Source organism: Plectropomus leopardus, chromosome 15 (assembly GCF_008729295.1).
Source record: "Plectropomus leopardus isolate mb chromosome 15, YSFRI_Pleo_2.0, whole genome shotgun sequence".
Classification (NCBI taxonomy): Eukaryota; Metazoa; Chordata; class Actinopteri; order Perciformes; family Serranidae; genus Plectropomus; species Plectropomus leopardus.
In genome coordinates this window covers 21,149,146-21,174,027 of record NC_056477.1, presented here as the reverse complement: position 1 = coordinate 21,174,027, position 24,882 = coordinate 21,149,146, and the positions used below count along the sequence as shown (strand labels likewise).

Genomic DNA, 24,882 nt, shown 5'->3' with positions numbered 1-24,882 from the left:
AAAGATGCAGAATATTTTGAGGACTCTTCCTTTATGATCATTGTTTTTAAGTCTTTATACTCCAAATCTGACCTGCTCTTGCTTGTGGATGTGGTTACCAAGGTAACATCTCTAGTGGCCTGCAATTTCAGAGTATGGTGCCCTGTAATGCTGGCTCCATGTTACCATAGCAAATTTCTCTGTTTTCCAGTACATACTGTATAAAGGAGCTTAGTGGGCTAACGCTCCTCAGAGCAGCAAACACTAAGACAGTTAATTAGGGTTTATGGTAAAATCAATATTGTGACAGTGGTTCAAAGAAGACAATCTCAATTAATTTATCCACCTCATCCTGCTCTTTATGTCAGGAAGATTTTCACTCTTGCAAATATAATGTGATATAATACGCAAACAAACTACTATTAATAGTAGTAATACAGCTACTATTAGCAATGCAAAGTGCAAAACAGCAGTAGAATTACTAAAGCGCAATGAAATAAAAAACATAAAACATAAAATTACATCAAATATGACAGTATTTCATAATATTTTAAACCACCACCACCAAAACGCTAAATCATCCCAGCGCTTTAAATAGAATACCCACTGTGCACAGGGCCAACTACACAAGAAGAGCAAAGGAACTGTATGCATTATACATTGTGCAAAGAGTGCATTACATTTATAGCCCCATGTACTCCCCTGAAAAGATGACTTAACAAGAAAACTTGAGCGCAAGCACATATTCACATATTGGAATTGGAAGCAAAAAAAGTCTACAGTATTTCACAATAATTTCACATATTTAAAAAGTAAAAATTGGACATTAATTTGAATCTTAAATATTTAAAGATAAAGGATTATTAGCTTTCCACAATATGCTACATTATCATGTTTTAGGAGTATAAAAGTAGCGCGTGTATGATCATTTTGACTCTGTTTTGTCTATAAATCATATGTGGACTTGCATATAAAAATGTTTTGCACTGGCAAAACTGTTTAGAGGTCATAAGTCCAATCAAAGAAGCAAAGACCTATGAATTGCAAATTCTACTGTTTGTATACATTTATGAGAAGCTTATTAAAAACCAAGTTAACTGTCAAGAGGATGCATGAATTAAGCAAATTTTGCCCTTAAAAAGAGCATGCAAGAGCATTTGCATTGCCCTTTTGAAATATAACACAGAGTCTATATTTCCTGTAGTGCAAAGTGAATGCTGTGGCTCCAGGTACAGCAAAACTGTAGATAAATATATCATTCTTATGGGGCATGGCTGTCACTTTAATTGAGACGTTGACTATTGCATATTCAAGTCTGTGCTGCACTAGGCTGCATAGCCAATCATGAATGCTGCGCGCTGCCATTGGCTGAGCGTCGAAGAGAGCCGTGTACTGAGCTGAGAGGGGCGGGGAGGGGGGCTCTCCATCTCCTCTGCGCTCTCCCATTCAACCTCTGTAGTCAGCAGAACGAGTGGCTGAGCGGAGCTACACAGCATCCACGGCTACAGCATCCTGCAGATGACTCTGCTCGGTGGAGGAGAGGGAGGAGAAAAAAACAGAACAAGTGTAGTGAGAAAAAGGCAGATCTGCAGGTAAAGAGAGACTGAGAGAAGAAGAGAAGCACAGAAGGAGTAAGAGTGGGAAATGAAAGGAATTGAGTAAACACCGCTGCCTGCCTGAGGACCACTGCAGCTGTACTAAATCTGGGGCTGTCAGGCCAACCCTCAGCAAAGCAGTGAGTGAGAGAGGCAAGGGAGCAGAGGAGAAAAAGAAGTGATTTAAAGAGCTGATCTCATCACTCCGGACAAGCAGGGATGGGAACCCCAAGAGCCTCACTGTCAGCAGATCAAACTTCACATAGGAAAAGTGCCTTCGGATCACCAGTCTCTTCAGAGGCGTGAAGAAAAGGGGGAAAAAAAAGAGTTATCCTGTTACTTCCCTGTAAGGTGAGACCTCGTACAGGAGCTCTGATTACTCCACTGCTGAGTCCAGCTCAAGTCGCTGCTGTCACCCCTCAGTCCTCCCTCACACCTGCCTGCTCCTGGTGAATGTCTTCTCTGCATGCAATCCCACTGCTCGGCAGTTGAACACACTCATGGTCGATGCCAAGGGAAGGAACATGAAATGTCTGACTTTCTTCTTAATGCTTCCCGAGTCAGTGAAAAGCAAGTCAAGTAAAAGCTCCAAGAAAGGGAATGCCAGTGGCAGCTCCAAGCTGCCCCCTGTCTGTTATGAGATAATCACTCTGAGGAGCAAGAAGAAGAAGAAGATGGCAGCGGACATTTTTCCCACCAAAAAGCCAGCGTCCACCACCACAGTGCAACAGTACCAGCAGCAGAACCTCAACAACAACAACACCATACAGAACTGTAACTGGCAAGGACTTTACTCCACTATAAGAGAAAGGTAGGTACAACCAGCAATACTCTTCCTGAACCGGGATTCATTTGGGATTCTCACAATTGTTTTCATCAACAGGAAAGATAAATCTGAAATGTATTAGTTTTCATAAAGTTAAACAGATAAGAGCTGCAGGTTTCATTGTATTTTAATTGTCAGTTTTCTGAACAGAATCTCCATTAAATTTAAACATGTATCTGAAAACCCCTGAGTACTCTTGTATGTGTACTTAGGTGTGTGCATGTGTGTGTGTGTGTGTGTGTGTTTGTGTGTGCGTGGGTGGGTGTTCCCTCTGCCCTGCCCTCAATCCACTGGGGGTATCTCTGTTTACACCCTCTCCCGCTCCTGCAGACTTTGTCGCTTTGACATAACAGAGGGCGGACAGGCACCGGGTGCGTTTGATATGCACAACAGGCAGAGACTGCTCTGGACTAAAAGCAAAATATTTACTTTGGCCTATCAGTAAAAGACCCCAGCTGTCCGGAGGAAAATGTGCGCTTTCTGACCTGGCTTTGTTGTCTCTCCAGAAACTCACGGGGCTGTTTACCCACCCCTGTGACATGTTCGACTATTCAATAATATATGAATGCAGCTTTATTGTTGGTCCCATTCTTTCACAGTGGGGATTTTCCATTTACTTCATTGTCTTGTTTGCTAGTTTTTATGTAGATCTAAAGAGTTTCAGTGGGTTTACTGTGCAATATAAGAATTTAAAATCAATTCAATGTCTTTGGTGTTGCCAGATGCAATGGGGACACTTTACGCAGAGATAAAACTCTTGTTTTAAGAGTAGCAGAAAGAATTCTGTTTAGTTTGCTAATTTTGTTTGGACTTCTGCCAAAGAATACTTGGTATGATTTAGATTTATATTTATAATAAACATATAAATGTGTTGATGTGCACTGATTCTCCTGTAATCTCAGATATGCTTTTTCTCCCCTAATCGGCCTCTCTTCTAAAACAAATGCACAGGGTAAAACATGTACAATTCATTCTCTCTTTTCTTTCATCTTTTTTAGGAATTCAGTAATGTTCAACAATGAGCTGATGGCAGATGTTCACTTTGTGGTGGGTCAGCCTGGAAGGACTCAGCGGCTGCCAGGACACAGAGTAAGAAACTTCATCAACCAGTAAAATCACGGTAGCAGGGAGGAAATTAGCAAACAAGCAATCAGCCAGCCCGGCCCAGCGTTGTTCATATCATATCAGCATAAAAATAATCTCCCCCATTGCCAGCTGCGATGGAAGTGAAATCCTTTGTCCTCCGCTCTCACTTCCGCACCATGTGTCTTTTCTAGACAGTCCTCAATTATTTATGTAAATGAGGCTGACGGATAGGGGTTCGGAGTGAGCGAAGGAGGAAGGGAGATCCTCTTCAGCAGTCATGTCACACAGAATGGATGGCCTTTGTCTCTGCTTTAGCTCAGAAACAGCTTTGCAATTACTCAATTTATAATCACACACATCCAACAGGGCACAATGATAAAGCATAGATAGAGAAAGGTTCATTCAGCTTTGCATCTCACATCCTAGTTTACTTTTTCACTTATTTACTTGATTAGCTTTTGAATTTTGAACTGACAGCACAATGAATATAGTATAAATAGCTATGATTATTATAATGGGCCCCTCATTCATTCTGTTTATGCCAGCTGTAACGTGCAGGTCGACATGCTTCTTTGTTTAATCACCCCTCTGACCTCATTGCCTTTTCCAAGATACTCACATGAATGATTAAGGTTTATAGTTGCCTAGACCATGTGCCTCATCTAGAAGCACATCATTACATCTACTCTGTTTAAATATGATTATAACATTCACATTAAATCTGCTGAGCGATTTTGCAGCTAAGAATTTGGCTCGGCTATCCATTCCACATCTGCACCGTCAGATGAGCCCTGCATGGGTCATCTTTTTTTTGTTCTTCACATGGGACCCAAATGTATTATCTATGATTGGTAGCAGTGGTGCACTTCTTCGGGGCATTTATAGAAGCAGTTATGGAAGGGCATTGAGGATGACTCGACTGCACTTTATGCTGAGACATTATGCCAATGAGATATAATGACGCTCAGCGCAGCGATCTTTATTGTGTGCATTTGGCAGGAACTCAGATGTGCATTATGATTTAATTTACAAAGTTATATCTTCACAAGACGGAAGATGCCGTCTGCAACTAAAAGCAGTAATTTATGGGAATATCTGTAAAATACAAAGGGTCAAGAGGTGGGACTAATCTTTTTCTAATATAGTGCATTTATATACTTGTCTATAAATGTATGTCTAAATGCAATTTTTTTTCTGTCGACCTCTCTTTATGGAAAAAGAAACATGACTTTCAGCATGTACCAACAACAACAGCATTGTTTTAAAATGCCCTCATTTGCAAGGTTTATTTTAGATTGGAGTCACTGCAATTTTAAGAGAAAGTCTGTGCCTTTTTTGAGAAAATTTATGCCGCCCACATACCCACCTACACATACTTGTGCTTTACACACAAAACACAGACATGCACACACTAAAACATGAATGTACTTGAGTGTAATATAATTCATGGCCTTGTATGCAGCTCTTATCACTGGGATTATTAGTAGCATTGTGTTGCATCTGATTTCATCATAAGTTCAGAAAAGTCATTAATTTCGGTAAATTGAACTTTTGCCGCTCTCTGTTCAGTTGTGCTATTAGGATTTCCTGTTGTTTTTCTTTTCTTTTTTTTTATCAGAGGCAATCTTGTTCATTAGAAATCTGCCTCCCTGTCCTCAGGGGAAATGGTAACTGGCTGAGCTCTGCTCATTATGTGAGAAACTCAACAGGTTCAGTCTCTCCAGTGATTAGAACTGAGGCATTGTTCAGCATCCACGAAGAGATTTGTGTTTTTATGTAAAGACTAAAAGCTTCATGTGAACTAATTGGATTTAGTCCCATTCCAAATAATCTTTCCTTTATCCCAAATGTTGTTACATGTCATGTGGTTTCCAGAGAAATCATAGAGGAACTGGGGCATGTTTTCATTTTTCTTTTTCACACTTTGTTTTCTCTTCTTCTTCCAACAGTATGTTTTGGCAGTGGGCAGCTCAGTGTTTCACGCCATGTTTTATGGTGAACTGGCAGAGAACAATGATGAAATCCATATTCCAGATGTGGAACCACCAGCATTTCTGGCAATGCTGAAGTAAGGACTCTCCTCTGTTATCACTCTGTGACAAAAAGTACTTCCTTCCACTGGCCCTGTCCTTCTTTGCTTTCTACAGTGCCCTTTTAAAACAAGTAGTGTTCTCTTTATGTTAATAACTGCTATTTCAATTGATGTTGTGGTGGGGAGAAAAGTGAAGTTTGATGAAACTAGTCTAAATTACGTGTGTAATGGTACAAAGAAGTCACAGTGCACTTTATACGGCAGTTAAAGAGTCATGGTTTGGTGGGAGTTATTCACAGTGAAAACAACAAAACCGAGTACCGTACATTTCTTCTCAAGTATTTTGAAGAGACAGTTGTGCAAGTGTCAAAAAAATCGAGAAAATCCTCTTTTTGGGGACTGGGGTAACATTTTGCTCTATGGCAACATTGTTAAAGTATTTTCATCATAAAAATACAGAATATTTCATAAACTTGTGAGTGATGCTGAACACTTTCCCAGAATGTAAGAGATCACAACAGGCCACAAAAGCACCTCTTAAGCTACAAAATTTAAAATACCAAAATGTTGTTGTTATAATTAGTTCCATCATGGTGATAAAGCACCCAAACATTTATCATCCCATTGACTGGAACATCTTGGTGATGCCGCTGAATGTCTGTTAGCATGTTGGATTTATATCCATTCACATATGCTACAAGGGGGGAGCAGCATGACACCTTGTCCTCATCTACTACTCTCTCTGCTGCTGTAGCTGACCAGAAACCCGCAGCCAGGTCTTCCAGCTTCAGTGTTTCATTTGCACTTGTCATTGTGGTACTGACTTGCACATCAATCCGCTTGTTGCTAACCTCAGCACATGTTGCTAACAATGTATGGCTAAAAGTTTGTGGGATGAACTCGTGTGAACTTTTGTTCTACATTACGTGCATCAATTTACATACTGTGCATGTGGCTGCATGTACCTGAAGGTTCAGTACATATTCACAAACCAATGCACCCCTAGTGTATACCCATTTCTGGCACATCTTGGACAAACATGTTTCGCACATATCCTACCAGACAAATTAAATGACGTGTTTCCTCCTCTATCTCAGGGATAGAACGTATATCTGTCTACTTAAATTTCATTCATTTTATTCTACTTCGTACTTTTCACACTTCATATTGTTCTCTACCTCCTTCATGCTGCTCCTCCATCACATTCATTTCTGAGTTCTCTTTGCTGTGTCCTTGCAGGCAAGATACAGTAGGTGGTAGATGAGGGTGTAGGAGGAATACTATTTTTTGTCCTATTTGATTAGTTTGCAGTGATTTCACTGTATTGAACAAACGCAGAGATACTGTTGCTCACAATATTGTAATATCAGTCTGTTTCAACCAACCATTTCAACTTATTTTTGTCATATTCATCTTACCCTCAGCTCCATTTTAACAGTATAATTATCTTCCTTACAAAAATGTTTACACCATCCTATTCCATGTTATTTCTGTAGTGTCTGATCTGTTTTCTAAAGCTGAGAAAGTCACGTTTTATGTCAACAGGTACATTTACTGTGACGAGATTGACCTGAGCGCTGACACAGTGTTGGCTACTCTTTATGCTGCCAAGAAGTACATTGTCCCTCACCTGGCACGTGCCTGCGTCAACTTCCTGGAGACTAGCCTGAGTGCCAAGAATGCCTGCGTGTTACTCTCCCAAAGCTGCCTGTTCGAGGAGCCAGAGCTGACACAGCGCTGCTGGGAGGTGATTGATGCCCAGGCCGAGCTGGCGTTACGCTCGGAGGGCTTCTGCGACATCGACGCCCAGACCCTGGAGAGTATCCTACAGCGAGAGACACTCAATGCTAAAGAGATAGTGGTGTTTGAGGCAGCGCTCAACTGGGCTGAAGCTGAGTGCCAGAGACAGGACCTCAACTCGTCGACTGACAACAGGCGTAAGGTTTTGGGTAAGGCCATGTACCTGATACGAATCCCTACAATGGCGCTGGATGATTTTGCCAATGGAGCAGCCCAGTCGGGCGTGTTGACGCTTAATGAGACCAATGACATCTTCCTGTGGTACACAGCAGCCAAGAAGCCTGAGCTGCAGTTTGTCAGCATGCCTAGGAAGGGCCTGACACCCCAGCGCTGCCACAGATTTCAGTCCTGTGCCTACCGAAGCAATCAGTGGCGTTACCGGGGCCGCTGTGACAGTATACAGTTCGCAGTGGATAAAAGAGTTTTCATCGCTGGCTTTGGACTGTACGGATCTAGCTGTGGCTCAGCAGAGTACAGTGCCAAGATTGAGTTGAAACGTCAGGGAGTACTGCTGGGACAAAACCTCAGCAAATACTTCTCTGATGGTTCCAGCAACACCTTCCCAGTATGGTTTGAGTATCCTGTCCAGATCGAGCCTGACACTTTCTACACTGCCAGCGTGGTTCTGGATGGGAATGAGCTCAGCTACTTTGGACAGGAAGGGATGACGGAGGTGCAGTGTGGGAAGGTGACATTTCAGTTCCAGTGCTCCTCCGATAGCACTAATGGCACTGGGGTGCAGGGGGGACAGATTCCTGAACTCATCTTCTATGCTTGACAACCCTTGTGCACAGATTTGACTGATCTTTGATGCACTTATGAAAAACAGAAATTTATCACTTTGTGCATATTGTCACTTTCTGGTATTTATTTTTGTCACTATTGTGCAAAACAAAAAAAAAAGTTCAGACCTGCATTAGGGTCTTGTGTGGTTTTGGTTTCAGTAATTGGTCCACTTGAGTAGGATCAGATAAATGTCTCAAGGTGTTGGGTTGTCCAAATGTGTGGATGAACATCCTAAAAGATTAAAAATATCTTGCACTAGATGTGCATGTAATGTATATATGAATATATGTAAATTTTGAAATGTATATGATGCCACAATTGTGGCCAATGCTGGCCTCAAAGATATCTTATATGATGAATATGCTACAGTATGTTTATTATTTCTATGCTTGCATAGAATGCACATATATAGCAGCAATACTTCACATTCTATACTCTTCGATGAGCATTTCATGTCACGACTCAGTCTGGACGATCAGCATCAAAAAGGAAGTGAAGAAAGGATGTATAATACTCAACACCAAGACACACTTTCCTTAGGCATTTGTATTTGAGTGATTTCAACTGAATCTGCAGCTTTTTGATACTCTGAATCTAGTAACGGGGCACTTAGAGAGAACGTGAGGGGTCTTAGATTAGGGGGCACTAGATATAATGAGACACAACTCATACAGCATCTCTCTCTGTAGCATGTGGCTCTGCACCTACACTCATCTCAGTCACTCCAGTGAGGTTTAATTTAGATCAATGTAATTATGTTTACAGTGAAATTTAACTTAAAGAGATCACCATTAACAGCTACATAGTAGAGTGAAAGATTTCTTTAGTTTAATCTGTCCGCACTGCAGTGCTTACAGCAGGGGCAGAATCGTTCCATTTTATCTAATGTGTACTACTAATTGTTCTGGCGCCTTGGTTTTGTTTACAGCAAAAAAGATCAATGATTGATTCAGTGTTAGAAGCTGTTTATCTTACGGACTTTTACTTCTCTTTGTTAAAAACTCTGAACTGCTGAGCACTCCCTCCCAATGTGATCATACAGTATCCGTACTTGCATACTGTATATGCTACAGAATTGCACTGATGTTGGTTTGTAATTGAATTTGTCATTTTGTTTTACTTGTTCTTTTAAATGAGGCAGATTCTTTTGATTTACTGTGCTACTGAATATTTTTGTTCTGGTGTAGGATAGACATCCACGGGCTTGTCTGCTGATAACAATTGATGGGCAAACTGGTGTTCATGTCCTGTGTTTACGTGCTACAGTGCTGGGAGACCAACGAATGTGTATGATTGTTGATGATGCAAATAAACAAAACAAGTGGTACATATTGGTTGTTCATCCCATCTGTAAAAAGTGACAATGCTACATTGTGTCGGAAATTAGGAGATGGGGACAGATGATGCCCTTCGGCAATGCAGTGATTTACGATGCCAAGGAGAGCTGTCTGTTGATTGATGATCCCTGCCGTCATGCCACTTATACACCCTGCTTTTTGTCTGTCAAACTCAAACTCTATTCTGCATCCCACTGAACTACACAACATTATATCCCCCCCCCCCACACACACACCCCATATGAATTTTAATGGGCTACAACTCTAAAGTATGGCTTTTTGATGTGCAATTACTTCCGCAAAGGTCTGAAGACACCGACAGTGTGGCAAACAACCTCTACAATGTTGAATTTTTAAAGACTGCGCTCATAAATAATGGCTCCTTTTGCATGGCCACGTGTTTCAAGAGATAGAGAGAGAATGATATTACAATCTTGAAATGTTGAATTCCCAGAATACCACAATGTTTAACTCATGGTCAATCTTGATGTGTCTGTCTGCTGATAAAAACAAAGGACAGCAAATCTCAAAAGAAGATTTCTACTCTTGAAACAATCTTTAGTAGTGGTTCTCTTGTGTTGTAGATAAAGTTAAAAGTTCCAACCACAGATACAATTGCTCAAGCACTGACAAAACCATGGATTAACAAAGTAACTATGGATTTTTGAGTTTTACTTTCTTAATGCCTGACGTAGTTTACTGTAAAACTCAAAAACAGGATGAGTCATTTGCTTAATCTGGAGACCAATCATATCTCTCCATGAACTGTATGTTCAGAAAGATAATCACTCCTGGGAGCTTATGGCAGGTAGTTGATTACCAAGGCACTCAATAACGCTGAGACCAAGTTTGACATCGCCAATGAGCATGAAGCCCTTGATGAATTGAGCTCAATATGTTGGGGGACTCAGTGCTTCTGTGCGATTTTTCATGATTGTGGCGCTAATGTTGTAAGCAAGATCATTAATTGCACTGGAGGCGGCGGGGGACTGGAATGTGCCAGGAGTCAGAAGCAGGCCTGCTTTCAACAGACACAGAGAGACACTCATAGTTTCATTGTGCAAATGTGACTGCAAAATTACAACCCAGGTATGGGTTACATACAGTAAGCATGCATTTGTTTCTCCTCTGAAGCAAAAACCAAAAGACCATTCCTCATTTTATTTTCCCAGAACAAAATCCACTCAAGCCTATACACCTGACGTTGTTTTGGTGTTGATCACAGTCAGCCAGAAGGCAGGAGTGCTGCCAGAGGCTACCAGCTCACTGCCAAAACTGTGAAGGAAACACCTCTGATCTTCATGGAGCACATAAAAAAAACTGTTGGATCAATAGTGATACTTCAATCAGCACTTCTGTTGGCACTTACTATTACACAGTAGATATTCGTCTTCCAAACCCCTTTAAGCTATGAATCTATCATGGACTCATCATGTGATATATACAGTGAAAACATTTTTATTTCATAAGATGTGACAATTATTGTGGTAAACCATTTTGATATTGTGAATGAAATGCAATCAAATCTCAACGGGGCTTAGAATAAAATGCATGGTTAGGCATCTAATTATAATTAGTTTGTCAGTGATGGAAAACATAGGAGTGACTATGTATTACTGATGAGCAAGTCAGTGTGGTGACAACTTCTGTTAAGCATTGCTCACTCATATACACAGTGCTGGCATCCTATTTGATTATGCCTCGGAAATTTGAATACATAATTCAAATTTTTTACAATCTTTATTAGCGTATAGAGGAAGCTGCCATGTACTATTCATCATTAATCTTAAATGTGAATTCTGTACATAACATAGACACGCTTTGGAATAAACATATGGTTTAGTGGGGGAAAGGAAACAAAGTTGTTGGATACTGACACAGACTGGGCAAATATCGCACAGGAAAGTCTCATTGAGGGTTTAATTACTGTTCAATACGAATTAAGGATGAAAAGATTCAGTCTGACTTGAGGGAGGACTGTGGATTACGACTGATCAAGATTCTTAATGCTCTCTCAGAATGACTGTTCCGAGCGTAGATAAGTGCGTGAACAGAACCAAAAGGTCCTACGGTATCTTTGGAGGGATGGTGTTGTTTCCTTACTCTGCAGTTATAATTCTGCACAAACAATCACATCACTGAATACTAGGCATATTAATGTGGTGCAGGGTTATACTGAATAAAAATGTCTCCTAAATCTACCTTTCAGGAAAAAAACGCCACACAAGGGAAAAGAAAATAGTGAGAGGAACCACATTTTGTTGTCTTACCATATCAAACATGAGCCTGTTCACTGCAGGCAATCACATATCTACTCCTCTACATCCTGATCATTTTCCATCCAAGCAAAATGTCAATGAATTAATAATGGCCAAAGAGAGGAGGGAAACACAGCTGTGGGTTTAAAGAATTCATCAAAGAAAATTATTTAAAAATCTGTTTTTTAATTCAACAAATCTCAAAGGAAATCGCAAAGCCCTTTTCCCCTACATCCCCTTAAACCATATGTTTTCTCTAAAGGTGTACATGTATCTATACAACTGGTGCAATCCAAATTCAAAAACTGCCCAGTAAGTGTTATGCGAGCATCAGGCAAGGGCTGCTGAAGGTTACAATGAATTACTATAATCCTGATAGATGTAAGGGTATCTAACCCCCCCCACTACCCTTATTACGTTAACCTCAGCCTACTGGCAGCCAGTCAAGCAGGAACAAGGCAGAGGGTGAGAGGAGAATGGAAAGGGGGAGACAGGGGTAAGCGACGAGTCTGGTCTGACTAACATTCAGGTGAGTCACTCTTCCCCTTGATAATTATCACATAGATTATTAGTGGACAGCCTGAGTGGCAATTAATCACACGTTAGAATGGCAAAAGGTCACAAAGTTCAGATGCAAGGTGTGGTGCGCAGACGGGAGTTTGACTGATGATAGCCACCTTCTTTGTCAACCTCATTCCCGACCCTGCGGTGCTAAAGACCTGCAAAAATGTACGGGATATTATTCCAAATAATCTCCTATCTTGAGCTGTTGCCTCCAGTCACATGCGGTCGAGACACACTGCAGGATTGAGCCCGATTGTGTGTCTTATTTATCTATTTATTTATTCATTGCTACCAGGCAGAGCTAAATCGTTTCAACAGGCAGGAGCACTGAAAGGCCAGCTTTTATGTTAGATTAGCCTGTTTATAGCGATGTCGCTCAGCTCCAGATGGATCAATATGGCTGGGATTTCTGGAGGTAAGCGCTCCGTGTATCAGGTGAATTATGATTGCTGAAAAGAGTGGAAATGCGCTTTCGGTGGACAATGGGAGCAGCGGGGCCCTATTCAAAGCAGCCAAAAATACCAGACAACATAACGACAGTGTATCGGGTACACACTGGAAGTAAATTATATTACCTTCCAATGGTGCAGAGGTAAATACCCTGTTTACATAATTGTGTGTTTGTCCTATGAAATACGATCCCAGAAGGTATATGAATGCTGTACTCAGGCAAAAAGTAGTTCTTTCACGCGCACTGAAAGCAGAATTTGTTGGTGATGCATTATGCTAATCAAGCTATTTATTCCCACAACCGTGGTCTCGTATACCTGTCACCCACAGCCATTACGGCAAGGCTTGATCAAAACCTTGAATGTTGGCAGCTCCCCACTGAGAGAGGTGATGAGGGCTGAGCATGCTACTTTTTGTATGTACTCTAGAGCCTCTATTCATACTGAAGCATGTCCTCTAAGGCAGCTCCATGGCTTTGATAGTATGTGAGTGAGAGGGTCCTTCTCTCCCCAGGGTCTGATATAATGAGGGCGAGCTTACTAAACATGATCTGCAGCTCTCTCAAATAGGCTACTTGAAACAGCTCGAGCCTGAAACAGTACAACAAACAGCACTGATTCATTTGTACACATGCTCTGGCTCTCTCCCTGTCTCTGTGAGCCGTATAAGGGAGGGCTAATGTGTTTTAATGTGTTGTAGAGAGTGATACTGAGATGGAGAAAGTGCACAGAGAGGCACGGGAACTTTGCGAGCATTCATTCAGAACCGCGAACATAGGAAAATCTGGCTTTCCAGTTTAATAATTTCCTGTGAGCACAAAGAAAAATCTGAAGTGACAGATTTGAAACGATTGCATTCACGACTCTGCATTTGTGACTATGAATAGAAATGTATTGTATAGTTATTGCCAGAATAATGCTTAAACTGTGCCATTTCTCATATTCAGTCTTAATCTACTTTTGGATCTTATCATTTGTCAGCGGGGAGTCCAGTAATCAACAGAGACATTATACTGGGGACAAGGTATTTCTTTTGTCAAACAAATCAGAAATATCAACTAGTCTGGGAGTCAGCATAATTTAACAGTGCCTAAGAAAGAAATGCATTTTATGTCCCTGAATACGCATTAACAACTGCGAATTCTATTTGCTGAATGCCCATTTCCTCTCTATTTAACCTTAAAATGACAAAACATTTCACAACACTGGTAATTTTTGTCTGGATTCTGCCAAGGAGTATAATACCTTATAAAGTGGAGTGATATTGTGCCCAAGTTCTTTGAAATCCAACAGCCTGCTTTTGTGGCCTAATTTAAGAAGTGGAGCGATATCTCCTGCCCTTTTTTCATGTCCTGCTTACCACAGGGGAAACCAGTTACTGGATCTAAAAGTCCATGCAATTAGCATTGTTCTGAAACCCATTACCTAGGCGATTCTGTCCTAATGCATACTGTTAAAGCTAGAGTTGCACAATTCATTATAACATTGAGGCAGAGATTCTATGTGCAATCAAAGAAGGATTGAAAGTAATGCACCTACATTTACAGCAGCCCCACATTTCCATAATCTGTCTAAATAAACAATACCACAGCTGCATGATACTGGCCTTATTGTCAAGCTGATGATGAATCTGATGTTGGTGAAGCAAAGAATCTTTTCTCATCTTACCTTTCACTGAGATAATTAGCTGCAGCTGCCTCAACTGTCAAAAAAGCGCGATTCAAAGTTGCTTTTAAGAAGTTATTTCTTTATGTTGAATCAGATAAAGAAAAGCATCAGTCAAGGTTTAAATGCGCAGTAACATGAAAATGATTTCATCTTACCTGGAAAATATAAGAAGGATATCTTGTCTAATTGGCAGGGCAATGTTCTGTTCCTTTATTTCATTTTGGAGATTTATAGTAGCTGCCATCAGTGTTCATCTGACCCAACTAAAACTCTTTCTGCCTATGCTTTTTTGGAGTCGAGCCCCAAACTATTCCCTCACTGCCCTCAATAATGGCCTCAATTTAAGCTCCACCGTGCCTTACCTTCCCCTTATTTTCGCTTTCCTTTGAGATACCAAAGCTTTTCTCACTCTGAGCTGCTGGAAATAATCACAGGACATGAGATGAATAAAAGTGTTGTGTTTTGTGAAAGTTTTCCTAGTTTGACTTGCTGTGTTTTGTATTCTCGTGCAGACAGGCCGGCTTTAACTTGACATATTATACATGCTTTGCAAAGAAGAAAGCCAGGTGACAGCTCTGATAAATAAAGCTGCTTACACTGTTGGTCCGACGAAAATAATGAAATTATATATGAAAGATAGATAAAGAGAGCAACAGACCTTTATTTGAAGCGTTCATCCCAAACAGACCCACTGTCTGCACGACTGTGAGTAATGTGTATTTATACTGGCAGGCAATCATACATGCACACAGGCGTGGGATGAACGTTATATATTCATTTAGGGGAGGTGGAATAAATGCTTCACATGTTTTTCACACGGTTGTAAAGGGGGAAGAACACAATATATGATTGTCGATGTGTGGACAGATGCCATTTCAGAGGCATTTCCACTGAACTCATGATGCTGTTATATTTATCTAGTAGATGGTAGTAGATGGATGAGAATAACAACAAAGTGTATAATCATGTTTGTAAACCACAACATAAAAGTGACATTTTCATTTTCGCTATGAAATATTTTATTACATATTTGATTTTGTTAAATTAAGCTTTAAATCTTAATGTGATGGATTTGTAGGGGTGGAAATCACAGTTGGCCCAATGATACAATATCATTTGTATCATTCGTTCATTTCAAATCATTTGTTTCATTTGTATTTGTTATATTCATAATTTATATAATAAAAAAATAAATACTTTGTGTCCACATAATGATACAATATTGCCACACAAAAATATCACAATAATATACTGTATCGACTTTTCCCCATCTCCAATTATTTGGAGTCTGTTATTTGATAAATTTCACCTTAAAAGCAATAAACAGGATAAAACTGGATAAATCCTTTGCATTCTCAGTCATATAACTTGCAGATCTTGACCACCCCAAGGCAAGACAGAGTCATTACAGAGATGTAATATCAACCAACCAGTGGTGCATCTAATTTCAACATAATTTATCTGGCTATCAATTACTATGTTGTCACCCAAAGCAGCACTAAAGCAAGCAGAGCAAGAACAAAACATTTGCTAGGATCCACTGTTAAAATACAACTGTTTGCAAATCTTGCAGAATTAGCATTTGTGAAACAATAGAAAGTAGTTAAATATGCTCAAAATGTGCGAGGTCAGGAAATGTGCATTGATACTGTAAGCAAGATACTATGTGAATAATTAATATCTTTCATCAAGTACTCCTGGCACAGTCTGTAGATTCAGCTCTCACTTCCACATCCACAGAATTCTCAGTTTACAAGGAAGCTGAATTAGCTCTGAATACTGCTCTGAACATGCCCCCTTAGCATCTTCCAGCCCATCCCTCTATTGCACAGAGGAGACACGTGAAATATCAAAAGGCCATGTACGTCAGCTGAACAAGATTGGAGTGGAGGGGATTTTCCTCCAGTGTGTGCGGTGCTGCACCTCCAGCAGCACTTATGACCATGGGGAGGAGGAGGGGCAGCTGGAATTCCATTTCTCAATGATGAAATTCTTTTCATCATCCCTCTTTTGCATAACAAAGGTGCATAAAATGCATTATATATGGCAAAGTGTAACTGTGAACCACCACAAGAAGCCTGTTATTCCAACACAGTCCTCCATTTCCAGGAATAGAAGCAAACTGCACAATATCTGCCATTGCCTTTGAGAGGTTAAAAATATCACCACCCACGCCACCACCTCAACATGACAAGAGTGCACGAGTCACTAACCATACATTTAATGTGATTAGAGTGCTAATGTAATTTCAAAACTAATTCATCCAATGAGTACAATATGCGAGGATTGCAGGCGGTCTGCTGTTTCCTGATGTTATTCATACCTATTTGAATGCATTCTTTTAATTTGCTCCATCATTAAAGCCTCGTGAACCAGCGGCTTGTTTCTTTCGACCCTCCACAGTTCAGTGAAGCACAGAGAAGAAGCTGTAGGTTTGTAATATTTCATCAGCGGCCTATTATGCTGATAAAAAGGATGGGATGAAAAGAAGGGCCATTACAGCTGAGGATCCATGCCAGGTGTCACTCTAATTTAATCGAGCCACTAAAGACAAAGAGACGGCCTGAGGGAAGCCTCTCAATAACAGGCCTGACTGCAGATGACAAGTGCCACAGTAACCTGTGATTGAAGGGACAGACGGGAGGCTTTAGGGCAGCCTCAGCCTGCACAAATGACAAGACTCAGAGGATTATGGGGCTCAAGGATACAAAATGTGTGTGGATATTTACAAATAAGAAATCATTTGATTAATAGTAACAGCTCTGCACTTAAAGAATGCAGTAACTAAGACTGTATACATTTGTCATTCCCTCTGATGTTAGCTCATGCAGCGTCATAGCTTTTAAACAAAGAAGAGGCAGTTTGTTTTCATGCTAAACATTGGAGATGTGGGAGGCAGAGCATATGTGCAGGCTTCACTCAGCTCTTGATAAAGGAGATATTTTACTTTCTCTGTGCCATACTGGATTTGTCTATGGCTGAACCAACTGTGATCAATAGCTTCAGATGTTTCTTAATCTAGCTGTGTACCTTAGGATCAAGCCGATGGCTGATAAGGTCTGAACAGATTAGAGATACCCTGCATACAATAGTCTTGGTAAGCAGCAGATAAAGCTGCACAGGTTCAGAGTTTTGGAACCTCAAACATGAGGTGGACTTAATGTCACATGTTGAATTGAATCTACAAGACAATGGAAAGGTTAAATGTAAATGTAAAAACTATGGTTTCAAAACTGGTAAAAGGAAAAGTTTAAATAAGATTTGAATGTCTGAAGTAATGGCTTCCTTTTACAATTTTCACAGAGATGTTTGCAATGTTACAAATCTGTGTTTCTGAATTTTTACGGACACTAAGTATACTGAGTGTTCGGCATGAATGCTCCTAAAGAGCGTGTCCATTGAACATGTTCATAATTTTGGTGAACATAATGTATCAGTTTACAGCTAATGAATGTTAACATGCCATAAAACTCTAATTGAGCATTGGTAACTGTCACGAGAGGGAATGAGGCTCATGTTAACGACGCTCAAAAAAGGTTTTAAAGTACATGACGATGTACAGCACCCAGCATGCAGACGCAACACCAGCACGGCTAGTGCTAATGAAAGTTCACACAAAGCAGTTACCAGTGCCGCTAAAGCCACTTTTTATGGATATTTTTTAAAAAATCAGACACACAGAAAAAAAATCTCATATTTCTATGCTAATTGTGCCCACCTGTTCTAAAAATCCAAACCTCACATCGGCAAAGAATTTGAAACAGCACATCGAGCTGAAGCATCAGACCCAATCTTGAGATATGTCTGTGAGTGAATGATCACAAAAAATCATTAACACAAGGTAAGACCATGAGCCAACAGCTGCAAGGTCCTGATCATTTTAACCCCATTGTTGCTTTCTCTAAATTATGAGCACTGTATAGCTGAAATAATAATACATCTTTCACTTGGAAGTATATGAATTTTATATTTCTTTCTTTCTTTCTTTCTTTTATTTCCATTTTATTAGTATACCTTAACTGCACCTCTGTTTTACTTTCTGCATAATATGATACATTGTTTAAGTGGTAAAATACATTTATTTTCTTGGCATTTAAAATGAATCTCTGTCCGTGTTTCTATGATAGTATCCAGCAAGTCATTAAGATTTTGAAGTGGGCAGCCACAATGATTGGGGGCTGTTTCAAGGTTAACAGCCTGCCCACAGACAAGTATCTGACCAAATGTCTCCCATTCTGTTCCTGAGTTATGATGTTGAATAATGGACAGAAAAGTGCTTTTGCAGAGCACTATGACGTCACAGTGAAGTTGATCTTTGACCTTTTGAATAAAAAATGTCATCACTTCATCATTTTATCCTATTGGACATTTGTGTGAAATTTTGCCAGAATAAGCACATGTATTATTTAGTAGTGTCCAAAAACATGTAATTTGAGGTCACAGTAACCTTTGAGCACCAAATTCTAATCAGTTCATCCTTGAGTCCAAATGTTTTTGTGGATGTTTGAAGAAATTTCCACAATGCACTCTTGAGATAACCCATTCATGAAAATGGGACAGATGGACCACTGAAAACAAAAGGCCTCCAGTCACGGCTGTCATTGGCATGGAGGCATAACAACGAAAGATATTGATATGACCTAGTCAGGGAGTGGCCTGGGGTGGCATGTGCCACCCCTGAAATTGTCTGGCCACCCCAGGTGTCATTCTGTTGTGTTGTGATTGGTAGGTCTATTTAAAAAAGACAAATGTCTGAACATGCCCCTGGATCTAGTTTATTTTGATCTGTAAAAACTGAACTTTGAGTTAGCCCTTGTGAAGTGTGAACCTGCACAACACTGCACAGTCCTTTCAGAGATTCAACACTCTTTTTATAGAAAATCAAATCTGCTTTTTCAGCTTTTCTTTCTGGGATTTCTAACAGTGTTTCAACAGAGGAAACTGTTTGAAACTGAAAAAAGCCAGAGCCAAAAGACCAAACCAGCCTTGGCAGGAGTTCTTTTTTTTTTTAACTAATCACATGTCTTCTTATAGAATGTAAGCCAATCAGCTAACAGCTATCTGTCTAAACAATGAATTCCCACCCACAGTCTTCTTCAGTGTTCATCCTCTTGAAACACTGTCACAAATCCCAGAATGCAAAGCTGAAAGTTTACACAACCTTTCAAATCTTTTTTTTTTATGTTTGGCTCGTAACAGTAATCTAACCTCATACGCAATGGACACTGCAGCTAAATATATCCTGATGGGAGAAAGGTCGACTGATCTTGAACAATCAGCGGGCACTAGTGGGAATGAATGTGGACACAGGGAGACGCATTACATAAATTATGCTTAAGCAGTGCTCTCCGAGTCATTCAGATATTCAATACAGCACTTCAGGACCTCAAGAAGATTTGCAGGATTAGAGGTTGTAAGCTAGGCCAGCTCGATATATTGATCCCACCCCTCACTGAGAGCTGCATTCAATTTCCCAACAATTAGATGCACCTGAAGGTTAATATGGTGCTTTGTTAATCTGTTGTGTGTTGTGTTGTCTAAAACTAACTCTCTCTCTCTCTCTCCCTCTCTGTCTTTCCCTGTTTTTTTTTCCCGCACACTGCATACGCTAGTGCCACTCTGCCAATCTGTTTTGCTGAAAGGGTCAAATCTCTGGCAGGGCGCTATCCATACCAGTATCACACAGGTCATTTAGTAATTAGAAATGCCATGATATTAATACATTAGAGGAGAGGCTTTCTCTCTCAACACTGCCAGTTAAGTACTTTAGATCATTTCTAGGCAACATTACTAGCCCAAGTAAATTAGGTTGGTCCCCACTATGACCTTGTAACCACACTAACTCCTCCCATGACCGCAGTATGTTTTTAATAGGTATGGCTATTATACCCGGCAGCAATTTTGTCTCCATGCATCCCTGCTGCGTGATTGCATATTCTGAGGATGTTGCAGGACTTATGGCTGTGTTACAATGAAATTTCTCTCGTGGGATCCTGGGAATGTTTCTCTGGTGTGGCATACATTGAGCTCGGAGAAGTAGAAATGACAGCAACATTACATGGTTGAAATGAAACCCCCATAATGTTATCCATTTTTATTCATAAGAAGCTATGGCATACCTCTCATTGGGGTGTGAATGCAGAGGGGGTGGAGGGGATGCTGTAGCAATTCTCTGTTATAAATCAGGGACAACTGAGAATTATGGGGTCAACAGAAATATAAAGTGATAGTGTATCCGTGGATGTGAAGCACACGTGGCTTGATACAAGGCTCACATGTGTTCATTTTATACCACCACAGCCCCAGCCAGCGCAATGGATTCATACATCCTAATCTCTGCTGAAAGTGAGCGGCAGAGCGAAGAAAAGGCTGATACTGACCAACTAGGAGGGAGGAGATTAGCTACAGAGGTTTTTGCTGCCGTCTGCTATTTTAGGGGGAAACTAATGGCAACTGAACAGGAAAACAATGAGTCCAGATCCAGTAAAAGTAGCTGAAGCGGACACAAGGGAAAGAGTCCTTCATTTGATGTGTTCCCAGGTGAAAATGTAAGATAATGCTTGTAGTTACTGTCACAAATGCTCTTCTCTATAATTCTAAGAATGCATTAAGCTAAGCACGCCTAACTTTTCCCTCAAAGAGCCCTTTTCCATCAATGCTGATATTTTAAGCAGTCAGGACTATTAGAGTGTAATAATTGGCTGTTTTAAAACGGTTTTCCTGTGTTCGGGCACAGTAAAAGGGTTTCAGGCAGCACGGTTAGGGTTCGTCTTGAGCTTCCGTGCTTGCGAACATGCTGGGAAATAATGAAAAAATTAGGCCTGATGGAAAATCTATTATACTAGCTATCAATTTTATGTTCTTAAAAGCCTCTGTTTTAGAGTGACTGAGGTATAGCTATTTGTGCTTCCTCGTTCTGCTCAAAAATGCATCTCCAGTGGTCAACCATTTTGAACTGCTTACCTTATACAGAAGTGACAGAACTGCTTACTAGTAAAGCTAGTATTCATGATGTTTTTTTCCCCCAGAACAACAATGACCTCCACTTCAATCAGTGTGAAAAGGTGACAGTAAATCCAAATCACCAGTTCACCCTCCCTGCCAGGTTTCAGTCATTTTCACCTTCACCCTCCTCCCCTCAGCACCAGCTTATTGTCATCTCTGCTACAGCTGATTCGGCAAAACTGAGAAATGAAGTAGAGTGTGAGGGTGGTTTTACGGCGTGTGTGTATGTCTATGTGTGCAAGCGGTAGTGATCGACAATGTGCGTAGGTTGCGGTGGACGTTACAAACTCAGATGTCTCTAATCAGTCAATATTTCAATAAGATTGATATTACTGCTTTGCCATTTAAAGGCCGCTGTCCTCACTGATGACTGATAATCCGTGACGTACAGAAGTCAATGATTCATGCAAAGAAGTATAAATCCTATATGGCTGCATGACATCTATATGCTCCGTCAAGGCTACTGATTCACACTTGCTTCAGTTGACGTCACAGCCATTTTCAAGAAGCACAGTGCATGTGAGGGGTCTCTTTGGGGAAATATCCACTGGAGTATATGTCTGTCTATGCGCACTTGGCCAGGAGTAAAAGCAAGGCTTAATGAAGGTTAGCTTTCTTAGGATGCTCACAGGACAGTTTGGTTAGATTTGGTGGGGTCATGTCTATGTATTTTTCATTTGGTTTGGTTAGCGGTAACACTCAAGCGCACCAATCATTGTAAACACACATTGCTCGACTACTGGACAAAATATCCAAGTGAAACTTGCAGACATTTCCTGGTCTCAGAAATGATCAAGCAACACCATATTTATGCAGTCTAGGCTAACTGCGCTAACGACAGGTCGAAAACACACAACATTTTTTTCTGACACCGGATATCAACAAAAGCCAGAGACTGTATCACATTAACTTGCTGTGAGCTGTAAATTCACCATGTCTTCACATTATGGTGCAGCCTCCAATTTGCCGCTGCCTGTCAATAGCTGCAAAAGAGTGGTGTGAAAGTAAAGAGCACTCATTCCGTGCTGTGGACCTAAATGTCCCCAGAGGTGCACTGCACAAAAAAAAAAACGACTGCTCGACTTGAAGCAATTACAGTCGACCAAGGGCTTCCGACTGATGATTTAAGCCTCCGACTTTCAAGGGGCAGCCAGACTGACCAGCATTTCATTCTTCAAATGAGCTGAGTGGAAAGGTACCAAAGGAAAAAAGAGAGCCCTGATGACAGAAAGAGTTTATGATGTCTTTTGGTTCACTTTCTATATTTGGGTTGTGTTGCATTCTCACCTGAAGTGAACCAGGCTCTATAGTGCACTTGGAAGCAAACTGAGACCCAAGAGTTCAGGTAGACCAGAGTTCTCTTCTTTTGTTCCTCACCAAATCTCAAATGAGCTTTTACACCTTTCCAAACCAACTGAACTATGCAACAAAGCACTCCAGGGTGTGGTTAAAATGGAACAAACAGCTCGGGTGTGAAAGCACCCTGTCACTGAAATGTGTATATAGCAGAAGTCACCTCACCTTCAATTTTATTCTATCCTGTAGGACTGTTAATTCAAGTCATTAATTCAACCTCACACTGTTCTCAGAATCCTTCCATTTTCTCATCTCCTCACAAACCCTCCTACTTTCCCCTGTGGTGGCGGATGGAGAAACGGTTGGGGGTACTGCCTCAGTAATTGGGGAAACCTTCTGAAACATGCAGATGAAGCAGGGTGAGACGGAGAGGAGCGAAAGTGGAAAAGGAAAACGGACCTGATTCCTAATTATCCGCCCCTTTTTTTCCCCCTATTCCTCTTGACAGGGTTGGAGTCGTATGGTGGAGGCTCCTTCTACTTCTCATGCTGGCCTCGACATAATTAGGCGCAGTGTACAGGGCTGAACAGGGATTGATGCTCACATAAAGGCCTTAGCAAGGAGGGGGTTCAGAGGAAAGCTGGGGCTTTGATGAGAGGGTTAAGAGCACTGTCAGCACACTCACTCTTACACATGTTACAATGAAACAGCCTGTCAGCTGACACACAAGCTGCCTTACATGGAACTTGGACACAAAGCAGCAAGAAATGTGGACACTAAAGTCACAGCATGCGCAGAATGTGGTCTGAATCATCAGTTGCATTTTTGCATAAAGAAACCTTAAGGAAATCAAAGGCCAGTACATTTCAGTGCATTTCCAAAAAGGGGGGCTCCAAATAGCATATAGACATCTGAAATAATATTACTTGCAATGAAAGAATGAAAGAGAGGCAATCTCAATGATGTGACATTCATTTCCTTTCAGGTGGTGAGAGGAGGATGAGATAGGCTGTCTGCTTTTTTAATATATCTAACAGTGTCAGAGCACAGCAGAGGCAAGTACATAGGGAGATATACTGTAGTCAAATGTATTGTTCAAATGACTGCACAGATATTATTGCTATTTCCATGAACATACAGTATAATGTGGGTAATATGTTCTGTGTATTGCGTGTCTTTAAGTTTTGCTGTTTGTGTGCTTGTCTCAGTGTATACAAAGTTTACTCATGCATATGAGGGAATGTTAAATTCAAAAGGTAAATTTTCTTTTGCTTTACGAAGCAATTAGCATGTACAAACTGTTGCTACAGTTCAGTGAGTTTGAAGGAGATGCAATTTGTGCATAAAGCAGGGATGCCAAATTGAATTGTGGTCATAAATAACCCAAATAAGGTTTCCTAATGAGTGTATCTCAATTAAAGTGCAATATGACTTGAAAGTGACAATGAATAGAGGATGCCCCTCTGCAAGTGAGATATGTTTCAACCCAAACTCTTTTTTCAATATGATATTGCATTATTTGTTTTTCTTAAAAGAGGAAATACAGTTTTATTTTCTCCATAGATCAGTCTATTTCCTGCCATATTTTTATGATAATGTCTATTCCAAAGTCTCATGCTACAGATGTTTTGGCAGTCATATTCTGGTATATTTCCCTCCAGGCAATTTCATCTTTAACAAACATACACACCTCTTTGCAAAAGCTAATTCCCACTGAAATGATGAGAGAAAAAGCTCTGTGGAGCATTCTTCCTATGGTTAAGCCACCTACCGCAGCTAAAGGAAGCTCTTGCACAGCGCCGGGCTGCTCTTATCGCCCCACCACGAGGCCGTAGAGGGGTAATAGGATTGTGACTCACAGAGAAAGTGCCATGCTCACCAAGCTAGTTGGGGGGGGGGGGCTGAGGCACAAGTGTGATGGGACTCTGCGGCTGTCCAGCATCATGAAAGCAGAGAAGCAGGTGGGGAGGATGTGTTCTCCTCGCTCCATAAATAACCCTGCTAAATTGCAGGCTTTGGAGGGTCAGTGGGACACTGGTCTGCCAGTGTATATCTGGAGGCCTGAATATAACCTGTAATCCTGCAGCCCAGAAAACGAACAGCACAGCAGTTACAGCAAAATGTCTTTTCTGCAAAATGGAAGCCTGGGTGTTTATGAGACAGAGAGAGAGAGAGAGAGAGGAAGACTAGAGAGTGAAGGA

The 24,882-nt window shown here is 40.8% G+C and overlaps 1 protein-coding gene across 1 annotated transcript; it reads left to right on the top strand.

Moving 5' to 3' along the window:
- The first annotated feature begins 1,446 nt into the window (after positions 1–1,446).
- Positions 1,447–9,421, top strand: btbd3b (BTB (POZ) domain containing 3b). Its single transcript, XM_042502195.1, has 4 exons — positions 1,447–2,385; positions 3,399–3,489; positions 5,436–5,554; positions 7,064–9,421. Exons 1-4 carry the CDS (start codon positions 2,075–2,077, stop codon positions 8,094–8,096), a joined length of 1,554 nt encoding a protein of 517 aa, XP_042358129.1. The 5' UTR covers positions 1,447–2,074; the 3' UTR covers positions 8,097–9,421.
- The last annotated feature ends 15,461 nt before the right edge of the window (positions 9,422–24,882 follow it).

What these genes read in the sequence shown, in the direction of transcription:
- btbd3b (XM_042502195.1), top strand. Translation starts at nt 2,075, where the DNA reads ATGGTCGATGCCAAGGGAAGGAACATGAAATGTCTGACTTTCTTCTTA. An exon ending in TACTCCACTATAAGAGAAAG is followed by an intron (nt 2,386 to 3,398) that starts GTAGGTACAACC and finishes CATCTTTTTTAG; the next exon opens with GAATTCAGTAATGTTCAACA. An exon ending in AGCGGCTGCCAGGACACAGA is followed by an intron (nt 3,490 to 5,435) that starts GTAAGAAACTTC and finishes TTCTTCCAACAG; the next exon opens with TATGTTTTGGCAGTGGGCAG.